The sequence below is a fragment of the Schistocerca serialis genome, chromosome 5, assembly GCF_023864345.2.
Source record: "Schistocerca serialis cubense isolate TAMUIC-IGC-003099 chromosome 5, iqSchSeri2.2, whole genome shotgun sequence".
In the NCBI taxonomy this organism is placed as follows: Eukaryota; Metazoa; Arthropoda; class Insecta; order Orthoptera; family Acrididae; genus Schistocerca; species Schistocerca serialis.
In genome coordinates this window covers 323488210-323500979 of record NC_064642.1, presented here as the reverse complement: position 1 = coordinate 323500979, position 12770 = coordinate 323488210, and the positions used below count along the sequence as shown (strand labels likewise).

Genomic DNA, 12770 nt, shown 5'->3' with positions numbered 1-12770 from the left:
ATTGCATCCAGGATCTAATGCCACAAAGCCTGATATGAAAACACTGAACCACTTGGTTTTTGATATTTCTTGAAAACTGTCTTTTGAATTAAAATGAGCTTTTTCAGTGGAGGAAGTGGGGCAAAATATGCCCATACGTACAACAAGGTTTCCATAACAGCTGATTATTTAAAATCAAATACTTAAAATCAAATGCTTTTGTTTAAAATATTTAATAATAATGTAACTGTGGTAACCCACAGTTTCAAACTTGATCGTGCTGGTGCTGATCTATCATGTGTTAATTCAACTAGTAAGCAATGCTTCAAGGTGCCTGAATTTGGCTGCTAGGAGGCATTCTATATAATCCTGGAGCAGAGTGACTTCTCTCTTCCTGCAGTGGTTTATGCTCCCGTTAAATTCACTTCGCTTGCAGAATACTGTATGTCTCACTAGTACCGACTCTGCTATGTATGAAGATTGGAACTTAAATAGTGGCAACTATTTATTCACAACCGATACAAAAGAGTTACATGTTTGCACCTGTTACTGTCCTCAAAGTAGTCACCCGCATTGTGTAGAACCTATTACCAGTGATGTGGAAGGCATAGTATTCAGTTAGCAGAGTCTGTTGATGGTGCGAATGGAGCAGTCTACTGCCTGTCAGATCTCTGGAAAAGTTCTGAAGTGAATGCCACAAAGTTGTTCCTTCATCTTCAGAATCAAATCAAAGTCATAAGGACTTAAGTGCAGGGAGTATGGTGGGTGGTACAGTATTTGCCAGTCCCATCGACTGAACAGAGCAGCCACAGCTTGGGCTGTCGTGCAAATGATGGGTGGGTTGTGCAGAAAGTGTCACCACTTCTTTCGCAAAGCTGGCCACAGGTGATGCTCCAAAATGCAGTAATACTGTACATTGGCAGTCTGCCATGGAGAATGTAATGCGTTAGGATAACACCATCACAGTCATACACAAGAATCACCATAACTTTAACCATACTGGGGCTCTGACACACTTTCGACTTTTGTGGTGACTCATAATGATGCCATTCGTTGGATTGACATTTCAGTTTTGGCTCATACGATGTGGCCCATGTTTCATCCAGTGTTACGATACGGCACAAGAAAGCCTCTCCTTCACGCTCATAGCACTCCAAGTGCGTCTGAGCAGTGTTGTAACGCATCCATTTCTGCATTTCCGTCAAGTCATGTGGAATCCATCATGATGCAATTTTTTGCATGCTTAGGCATTCCTTCAGGATGTGAAGCACAGTCGTATGTGCTAATCTGATTTTGTGGGCGAGCTCATGAATCGTATGAGATCGATTACTGTCCACTGACGCGGCAACAGCGTGCGCAACTACTTCAGAGATGCTAGGACGACCTGCCCAATGCATGACTGCCACAGTTTGCCGACGTTTTTTGAAGACTTTTACCCAATGTGGCACTGTTCTGTATGGCAATGCTGATTCCCTGCATGCCTCTTGAAGACCTTCATGGCACTGTCGTGCTGTACGACATCTGACACATTCAATCCTGATCCAGTTCTGTTGTTCCTGTTTCAAAAACATAGTGACACTGTTACGTTAGACTGCTCGCTCACAAGTGACTGTGTTTCCCTTGATTGTGCGCACGCTGGTGATTTGGGATGGATAATTTCATTTGCTCCGAGGTAAGGTAGGTATGTCAACATGTGCTATCAGCGACAATAGTAGATTCCATTGCATACTGTCTCCACGTCAGTGTTGCCACTATTGAAGTTCCAACCTAGGTAAAAGAATGATGTACTCAACATATCCATATTGCATACTGTTGGCATACTCAATTGTGTGTGTTACTACACAAACGATGACGGGTAAGGTTTGCTATTCACATATGTTATTGACAAAGTTACTATATCAAGAGAGGCAACCTTGGAAGCTGTCTTTCCGAGTTTTCTGGGTCAGCTGCAAGAACATGTGAACCTGTTGGAGAGAATGTTCATAGGACTGGTAACATAACCTCAAAATTTGCTGGTCTACATGCCACCTTTATCTGCCTATGACAGAGTGGCCGAGGACTGGAAAATGTATGAGAAATTCTTCTTGGCATTATAGGTAACAGACTCAATTAAAGCACTATCATATTGGAAATTGAGCTGGATAGTTGCAAGATTTTTATGTGGGCTCCATGGTTTGGAATGCTATCGTTAGGTCTGTCTTCAATAAGGAGGTCCATCAACAGGCATTGCAGTTTGAAGATCACCTCTTTGGAAGTAGTACTTAAAATAGCACAGGCATTTGAAGTTTCCTGTGGCACAGGTTGCCATTTAGGCTCTGGGCAAACGTGGTCTCTGTCCACTTATCTGACAGTTGCCACACACAATCTAGCATGCTTTCGAAAGCGGAAGTCATGACAATACAGCAAACATATCCAAGGTGGATGACTTACCACAACACCCTTGTTCAACATGACTGGCTGGCCTGTCCTCAGTGTTGGGCTACTTGCCATCTCTGTAGAATAAAAGGCCATATTGCTATGGTATGCAGTGCTTGGTCAGCTCCTGCTTTGACTTCAACATCTTAAGCTATGGGCATTAATGTTTTTAGCAAGTCAAGTGATGATATTGCAACTGTTTGTAATACAACCATTCAGTAATATGTGTATCAACAGTATGCTCTTAAGATTACAAGTAGATATGGGTGAGCATCATTACTTCTGAATTCTAACATTATCTATGCATTGGTTCCCCTCCGCTGTTGGCTACTTTGTGCTGTCTTGTCAGTTATAACTGGCAGGAGATTTCTCTTCTTGAACAGTTTACAACAGAGACTGCTCACAAGACAGTGGTCTGGCCAGTGACATTTCTTGTAGTAGACAGTGCATTTATGGAAAATTTGTTGGGCTCACATGTTTTTACACCATTTGGATTTACAGTAGCCAATTTAGTGTCTGATCTTGTGCCCTGTCAGGAGTTGGGTGCCTTGTGCAAGATGTATTCTACCTCATTTTTGCCGGGACTTGGCAAAGGCACTGATTAAGTGGCACACATCACTCTCAAATCCATGGTGAGACCTAGCTCTTTTTTTTTTTTGCCAGGTCAGTGCCACTTGCACTTCTTGTTCAAGTAAAGGAAGAACTGGATCATCTGACAGCTTGAAGCATTATGGTGCCAATCTCATTCATTTATAATTGGCAGGAGGTTCCTCTTCTTGAACAGTAGCATGCTTGTGTTATCTTAAGTACTTCTTCGAAAGAGGTGGTCTTCAAACTGCAATGCCTGTTGACAGACCTCCTTATCGAGGACAGACCTAATGATAGCATTCCAAACCATGGAGTCCAAGTAAGATTCTTTAGATTGAGTAGTAACAAAACAACACTCACAACTTAAATCTTACCATTAGATATTAACAAGAAATCGATGAGCAAGCTACGTCTTTGCGGTGATTTGCAGGTGACAATTAATTCCCAATCAGTGGTCAATATGTACGACTTCCCTCCCCTGGATGAACTTATGATGAAATTGGCAAGCAGACAGTAATGGTATATTTCAAAACTGAGCATGCCAGAAGCATTTTTCAATCTGTCATGTTTCTTCCAACACCTGTAGGATACTTGGGACATACCATTTCTCGTTGGGCGAGTCAGCCCACCAACAGTCACATTGTGGCTGTTAAGGCTATCTTGCTCCCTACTGAAGGAACTGTAGGGAAGCAGCCTACTCACGCTGTATAAAATTCACATCAGTCTTTCCATTGTGTGCCAGCCTAGTCCGCTGTAACTAGCTCTGACGTCATAAATGTTGCGCAGTACTTTAAAAATCAAGTAAATAACCTGAAACGTTTCTAGCATGTCAGGAGTAATACTAAATCAACATGTGTTGAATGTCAGTTCAATAACTTTAACCATTTTCGAAATTTGGACGTTTTTCTGTAAAAATCATTGGCGCAACAGAAATGAGCTAGAGACTTAAAAATTTATATTTAGATTCCTTTTTCATAATAATTTAATAGAAACAATACTTTGGATCTCACAAATTAAGATTTTAGTTGAAATTCATGATTTTCTGGTTTTTGTCTTAAAAATTAAGGAAGCAAGATAGATTAAGTAGGCGATTAAATAAGGCTAGGATGTTTAAATTTAAGTAGAAGGGAGATTTGCTATAATCATAAAGATGTGAAAAGTTTCAATTGAATAACTGTAAAACTATAGCGATAGCGTATCTCCAAAGGGCAAGTTCAGAGCTCGTCTACTGTGTGTAGTGTAATTAAATTAATTCTCTCGCCCAAAATATTTGACTTAGCCACGTCAGACTTTTATTATGATTACTTACCTGTGTGCTGAATGCACATTTAAATTGAGAACTTCATCGGCCATCAGCAAAGGAAGCAATGATTTATTCAATAACTTAAAGTGGTGGTTTACTAGCCCAGCGGCTAGTCGGGAGAGCGGACTTGATCAGGCGTTCCCTTAGCCGTCCGCACCGCGGCTTTATATATAAGAAAGCTGCGCAAGAGAGTAAGGCCCCAGTTCTCTCCAGACATTGAATAGCACACCATCTGTGTCGGGAGTCGCGTCACATGGTATCATTACTATAAACAGCCTCGGATGCCGTATTAAGTTACTCGGGATACGCATAACCATGAAATCATTTTCAAGTGAAGTGTTAACTCTGGGATGACTTTAATGATATATCTTCAGTTTGCGTATGTCGTATTTTCACGTGCCGTCGCGGGACAAACATTCTACCATTATTTAGCGTGGCGTTTGATGAGCATTATCATCAAATTATGGCGAGCATTCACTTAAACATTTAATTTGGACAGTTATAGTTGCATCAGTGCATTAGACTCTGAACTGCTCTGTTTGTCAGATTGTGTGGATTTTTTTTTTCATATGTGACTTTCAGAATATAGCGAACGTTTTTTCATGATCGTTTTTGATTATGAATCCCAGACAATCTCCTGATTCCTCAGAGCTATAAGCTGTAGCTATAAGTGTATTTCTCAGATGAAGTGGGCACTAAGAATTCTAATTACAGGCGTCACGTTTTGCTAATCACTTTCTGGTTGCCAAAATTGTAGTTAGAGAGCCAGTGTTGAGAACGGCAAAACAACAGCATAAATAATAGGAACATTTATATAACAATTAATTCCACCCACCGCCCCACATATGGTTAAAACGGCAGGGAATTGCATCTTTTCTGCAGTTACATTACAATTCTACATTATATAAACAATCAATCCACCCGCCGCCCCACAGAACTCCAAGCATTCTTAGGTGAAATCACATTATAAAGTTCCTGCTGTAAGGGCTACTGTTCCACACCCCTTAAATCAGCTGCATAAGAAGAGTGGATCATTTGATTGGACACCAGCCTGCGACCACACATTTCGGATGTTGAAAGCTGGTTTGCATTCTGCCCCAAAGGGTCACATGTCAAATGGGGTGCTGGCTTGCGATTGCAAGGGCATCTCACATACTTCGTGGAGTTTTGTTGTCAGCAACCCATTGCTTTGGCATCAAAGGTGCCCAATGATACATGAAGAATTACTTGGAAATAGAGGAGGTGGCCCTTGTTATTACTTGTGCTATGAAGAAGTTTCATGTGTTTCTTTATGATGTTCAGTTTCACTTGCTGACTAATCATAAGCCATTACTTAGTCCAGTGGCACACTTGTCAGATAAGACAGCCCCTATACTTCAACACTTGCCCTGTTTCTCAGTGGGTATGAGATTCATTTCCGGCTCATGGTTCAGCACTCCAGTGTGGGCGCTGTTTCGCTCCTGCCAGTGGGATCTGACTCTGATTTCGATCAGGATGAAGTACTTTGTTTTTACCTTGATGAGGAAGCTTTATAGACAGTTGATGAATTACCTACTACCGGTTGCTGCATTGCTCAAGCTGTCACCATCTGACCCTGCTCTTCGTGAAGTGTGGCAGTACATTTAGCACGGATGGCTGGAATGATCTAGCCTTGTGTGTTGGATCTCATCCACAACTATTTTATGTTACAATAGAGACTCACACTCAGTGATGGTGGTATTCTGTTGTCTATAGAAAATGCTATGGATGGTCATTCTGACATCTCTCCAGTGGGACATTTTTTGCCTCGTGCACCATGGTCATTGAGGCATCTCACGGATGAAGATGCTGGCTCACTGATGTGTCTAATAGTGCAAGATCAATCATGAAATTGGAATATTTAATAACTGCTTGTTCTAAGTGTGCAGGTCACCAGGTGATTCCCTGGCAGTGTTATTCAATGTGGCCTGAGCCGTCACAGCCTTGGGAGCATGTCCACTTCAACTCTGCGGGCCCCTTCTTGGATGTTTATTCATTAGTGGCCATTGATGCTTACTCTCAGTTTCCGTACATCGTCTACTGTTGCTCCCATACAGCAAATGCAATGGCGTGGACTCTCACTCAGATTTTTTTCCATCAAAGGCCTGCCCTGCACTCTGCTAACTGACAACAGCCCGCAATCATCTCTCTATCCGCATTTGAATGGGGAAGTGGAATGTCTCATATGCACTTTCAATATGCAAAAGTAGTAGTACATTGGTGAGGACTCAGTATAAGAGGCACTCAAACGTTTTCTCAGTTCATATAGGTCCACACTCGATGGTGGGAAGAACCCAGAAGAACTGCTACATGGACCCCAGCTGTGCATGATGTTGAATCTCCTGCTACCCACCCAGTGGCCTCCCTGCATGCGCTACACACTTTGGACTCCAGTCTGGGCCAATGCATTTGGCCACAATGAGTATTGGATTTTGGTGGTCATGCATGGCCAGCACTGAGGGATAGGTTTTCATGCTGCAGGCAGAGGACAGACTCGTGACCCACCATCGAAATCAACTCTGCCTCAGAGTGGAGGACCAGTCTCTGCAGCCTCCATGCAAACTTACGTTGGTTCCCCTTTCTTCACACATCTAGATCTTCTCATTCACCTCCACCATTGGTGTGTCCTTCACTGATTCTGCCCCAACATCTACCTCAGGGTGATATTCTGCCTCATTCTCCCTCCTGCATTCTCATTTCCAGCCCTCTGCAAGAAGATCAAAGCCTGGGCAAAGATGGCCATGCCCATGCTCCAGGACCCCCCTCCAACCCCTCCTCCTGGATCCAGTTACTCCCAATGGCTGTCGTTGCACCCCCCAGATATCCGCTGTCAGCCATGCCATCACTGACCAGGTCACTTCTGGCCCTCCTCTTGAGTGCCAGCCAACACTGGAGGAGGTAGCATCTCACTGTGGCTATGAATCAAAAGTTATGAAATTATCCAAAAAAAAAAAAAAAAAAAAAAAGCAGGAAGAACATGGTAACAATAGAAATCAGATTAAATTAGAAAAGGCCAAGCAAGTAGAAAAAGACAAGTTTATAACCTTACCATACTGGGGTAACATTTCCAACAAAATAAGTCATTTGTTTCAAAAAACTAGACTGCAAATCAGCTTCAGGACACAAAACAATAAAAGATCACATCTTATATGCAATATACTGCCCCTAGTTGCCATACCCTCTCTCCAACTTGTCCCTGTATGCTCCCACAAGCAGCACTTTGCTGTCCCCCACCCCTACCCTGCTATCCCTCCCCCTCCCCACCCCAGGCTCTTTCTTACCCCCACCACCCAGTTGCCTCTCCCATCATGTGCTGCTGCTAACAGTCTGGCCTCAGCAGCCATAGACTGGTCATGTGTGAGGTGTATTTTGTGTGTGTGTGTGTGTGTTTTTTGTGTATTTTTGACAAAGCTCACTCTCTGACAGCCTTTTTGTTGCGCCTATCTGCAACTCAGCATCTCCGCTGTATGGTGAGTAGCAAATATCCTTTTGACTGTACTATTACGTTACATCCCAAACAAATTTTTAGACCGCATGTAGGATGCTGGTGTGACCTGTTCTTGATTACCACTAGAGTGTTTCAGATCAGTACCAGGTCAGATTGAAGGAAGACATCGAAGCAATTCAGAGGCGGGCTGCTAGCTATGTTACCAGTAGGTTCGAACAACAAACAAGTGTTACAGAGATGCATTGAGAACTCAAATGGGAATCCCTGGAAGGAAAGCAATGTTCTTTTCAAGAAACAATATTGATAAAATGTGGAGAATCAGCATTTGAAGCTGACTGCCAAGTGCTTCTAGGCACCAACAAACTTTGTGCATAAGGACCAGGAAGATAAAGATATGAGAAATTAGGGTTCATATGGAGGCATATAGACAGTTGTTTTCCCCTCACTCTATTGATGAGTGGAACAGGAAATGGAACGATTAAAAGTGGCACAGAGTACTGTTCGCCACACATCATATGGTGGCTTGCAGAGCATCGATGTAGATGTAGATGTGGAACAAGCAATATGTCATTTATCAAACAGAAATGTGTGCTTCACAGTTGAACATGTTTTAGCCCCATATATGCCCAATCACACCTTGTGAAAAGTAAATATGTTCAAAACACATAGCTTTAAATAATTACCCTATGATGCTCATGTAACAGAAAATCTTAGTAATACCTTATTAATAATATTAGCTGTGATAACAACCAGACTAGCAGATATTAAAATATTCAAGTAAATGATGTAAATTAAATTTTTAGGGGCGCACCTCAGGTTCCCTGCTCTGGAGACTTGCAAGGGGAGAGGTTACAGAAAAAGTTACATATGTTTGGACTCCAAACGCTGCAGAAATTTCAGCTCAAAGATTTCAGTTAAGTTACTCCTGTGAAAAAGACAAATATTTTCGAAGTACTAACACTGAGGAGGCCTGCATTTCTGGATGGCAGAATGGTGTGTTTGAATTTGATTCAGTCTTTCGAAAAGAAGAAAAAGACTGGAAGATGTTCTATTTATCAAGAACAGGTAAGTGTTAGTGTTTTAAGCTATTGAAATCAGTTAAATTTAAAAGAAAAGAAAAGAAATTGGTAATGATTTTCCTTGGGATTTGTGCCTCTATTTTCTTTGCCTGTTTATTAACGTGTGTTCTAACTGAAGTAAGGCACAGCAAATATATATCTGGCCAAAAATAATCAGGTTAGGTATACATCATTCTTTATTTTTACTTCTTCACAACTTTTGTATTATTCACTCCAAAACAGACCTCACAAGTCTTACGCCCAAACCATGCGTGTTTTCCACTGCTCAAAGCAGCGTCCGAAGTTATCTTTTGAAAGCTTGTTTATGGTCTCCATCACTTTTTCTTTCATGGCTTCAAGTCTCTCAAATCATGTTCCTTACAGAGCAGATTTCAGTTTTGGGAATAGAAAAAAGTCCCATGCAGCACAATTGGGTTAGTAGGGTGAATGTTCCAACTTATGGTATCCCTGCTTGCCAAAAGTGACTTGACAGATGTCATGTTCTTGGGCACCATTTTTGAACATACTATCCACATGTGCAAACATTCGTGTAAAATCTGCAGAACTGTTTGTCAGTTCTTACAATATTGACAACTTCTCACATACTCAACCGACAGTCTCTTTAGATGAAATTTCCAATTTTTTCAGTTTTTTGTCCATGGTTGACATAGAGGGTTGTCCAAGACATGACTCACCTTCATTCGCTTCTCATCCCTCTTTGAACCACTTAAACCACTGAAAAAACCTGAATGCATTGCTCTATCCTTGTTCCAAAAAAGAATGGACCTCTGTGGCGGACTGTCCAAGTTTCACAAAAAATTTCACATTAATCTACACTAAGCATTTTTTTGACAGGCAGCAGGTACATTGTCTGACACAAATGAAGGCCACGGGCGAACAGAGGGTCCGGCAGGGAGTGGGTATTGGAAATGGCAAGAAGAGATGTTCCATGACTCAGCAGTATAGTATTTGATGTTGTGGCCCATGCTGGTTGTATGTTAAAAAATCAGTACAGTTATTTTTTAGCTGGACCTTGTATGGAAGGAAGATTGACGATGCTGGGTAACTTTTTATTATTGGCAGTGTAATATATATTACTACATGCCAGCAATGACTTATGATGGATTTTATGTTAATTGATGCCATAGGGTTTATAAAGTCATGTAAGCTCTTTTAAATGCGTTTATGATACCTTACAACGGCCTGACAACTGAAAATGATCATAATAAAGAAGTATTTATCATCAGATTTTTGCAGGAAATAGTTATTCACACTGTTTTACTGCTGACTGTACTTGTTTTGAATCTTTATAACACAAAAGTTTAAGGGACAAGTTGGTTGTTTTGAGAAACAAGGCAGTAAAGTTTCAATAAAATCTTATTTGTAAGAGGCTTCAAGTACATCCACTGTGCTTATTTTATTCAGATAGGTCATCTTTTCTAATATTTCTAGTGTAATGACATGATTTTGAAATTGTAAAATCTATCCAAAATCGTATTCTTAAAAGTACTTAAGTGGAAACTTAACGATGTTAACTTGCTAACTGAGGAGACTTAACATGGATTAGCATTGAGTTACGACTGTTTACTTGTTGGTTGAGTTAACGAAATATCATTGTGAAACTTCACAAATTTGAAAGATCCAAATTGTTTCTATTTAGAATACTAAGATTCGCTTTACCATTTTTTACCGTAATAAGCCGTAACAACCCCAAAAGTAATGTGTGATTCAGAACATACAAAATTAATTTTATTCTTGCCTTACTACAGCATGTAAATAGTGTTAAGGATAACCCCTAACATTTCTTCCATCACTCTGTCACATAAAGTCACATAAATTGTGGTAAGCAACACAAGTTAATAGTGTTTAATTGCTTAAATAATTATTCACATTTAGCTGATTAACAGCAACTTTTGAATCTCATTTGTGTTAAGGAACATAGTATCTTTATCTGAATCATAGTTATCCACGTCATCCTCAGATTTTTACAAATCGTCCCTAAAAAGCATTTCTCAGACACGACCATGGCACACATTACTACTAATGGCAGACTGTTTTTGGCATTCATCACTGTTTACATGCACACATAATGAAGTTTCCATGAGGTGAAAATCTGAAGCTAGACATAGAACTGCCATTTTTTGGTTTATAGTGGAACTGTCAACTAATATGAGTCTGCAATTGCATTTAAGTTTCATTGTTAGTCTGACATACTTTCCATACCATAATTTGAAATCTTGATTTATTCTTGAGCACTTGATTCTGCCATCTTCATTTTTTTCCTTTATTACATTTATTCGCATTTCAGTACATCGCTCCATGTGTGAATTTTGGAATTCATGTTCTGTTCTCCCAGTCAGATATTTCTCTTGATTTGGTGCAGCATTAAAAGCACAACTAATTTCTTCAAAATGTTGTTGTATATTACTTAAATATAAGTGTACTTTTAGAGCTGTACTTGGGGATGTAGAAATTCCACACTTGCAGTTTTTGTCTTCTGTTTGCCTTATGTTTTATTATAACATCTCCTTTGTTGTACCTCTGTTCCTTATTTGTATTTTTTGCTGGCAATGAATCTGTTTTGCATGAATTTTCATAGTATGCAAATTAACCTTAATTGTGTCAGTGTATCAGTTGATATTAATGAGGTTCATGTATTGCTGATGGTGTTACCGTCCATATTTTTGAGAAAGTGTGTTTAATTTGTAATAATGTATATAAATTCTCTCTTTTCACATATCTGCATTAACTTGCCCTTTTTCTTTCTCATTTTAACAGAGGGAAGCCCAAAAGGCACCATTACATGGAAATTTGACTTTTCATCCTCTGGCTTAGTTATAGAAACAGTGAATCTTGTGTTTGTGAGAAGCGTGTTTGAAAATGGTGTTATTAAGTTACTAATGATAGGGGATACAAACAACATGGAAGTACCACCAAGTAAGGAGATTCAGACAACTTCTTAGTATATTGTTTTAGGCAATTGCACATTTTATTTCCTTATGTTTGATGGCTTTGCCCATTTGCAGATGAAATAGCAGTTTCCACAAAGATTTTAGATGGTTCCAAGTGTTTGACCCTGAGTGCTGAACTAAGTAGAGGGAGAGGTACAACAGCATGGCAGCATGCACAGCTTTTCCGTGAGCCAGTTGGCAGCACGACTTATCCATTCAACATTGTTATCAAACTAAGGAAAATGTAAATAAAAAAAAAAAAAAAAAAAAAAAAAGAGAGAGAGAGAGAGAGAGAGAGAGAGAGAGAGAGAGAGAGAGAGAGAGAGAGAGACTGTACTATCTTATGTGAACTCATTTTCTGTTATTATCTTGTGGAAATTGATTTTGTGGCATTGTCTACAAGTGATACACAGAACTAATTTGTGTTTATCCAAACATAAATTGTATTGGTGAAGTTTATAGGGGACCATCCACGTGATCCCCCCTTGCGTGCTGTGTTTGGCAAGTGTTTGCAATGTGTTGTAATAAGGAGGGGCCACAAATAAGAGATGAGTATGGTTTACCAATGGAAACTTCTCGAAGAGTTGATGGTCTTTACACTGGGAAATTGGAGTAGGTGGCACTTGGTGCACAGTTCCTCATCACTTTTCTACATTTTAGAGAAATGAAGAGAATGATGTGCACAAGGTAAAAATATAAATTACAAGTTTTATGTGCATTATTATTTTGAGCATGTTGGAAAGTCATGTTTTTATTCTCCATAAGTAAAATTACGATCTTAACAAACTGGTAAAACATATTTCTGCCATTCTTACTTCTCTGACATCACGATTATGTTTACGTTGGAAGATATTGCTTTAGTTTCCTAAGAATAAAATTGCTTCATCTCTATGTTACATCAGTAATGGTTGAGTCATGGCTCAATGTCTCCTCTTTGTGGTGCGTAGCAATCTGTCTTTTCCATATTGTTAATATTCCATCCTGGACATTCTATTGTTTGATTTTAAATC

General features: G+C 39.9%; 1 protein-coding gene across 2 annotated transcripts in view; it reads left to right on the top strand.

Annotated features, from left to right (window-relative positions):
• Positions 1 to 12546, top strand: part of LOC126480808 (peptide-N(4)-(N-acetyl-beta-glucosaminyl)asparagine amidase) — a 57605-nt gene extending 45059 nt beyond the window's left edge. For both annotated transcript variants that reach the window (XM_050104131.1, XM_050104132.1), the window contains exons 6-8: positions 8555 to 8816; positions 11588 to 11746; positions 11836 to 12546. In XM_050104131.1, coding sequence (XP_049960088.1) covers positions 8555 to 8816; positions 11588 to 11746; positions 11836 to 12008 — 594 coding nt within the window. In that variant the 3' untranslated portion in view covers positions 12009 to 12546. The remainder of the gene's footprint in view (positions 1 to 8554; positions 8817 to 11587; positions 11747 to 11835) is intronic.
• The last annotated feature ends 224 nt before the right edge of the window (positions 12547 to 12770 follow it).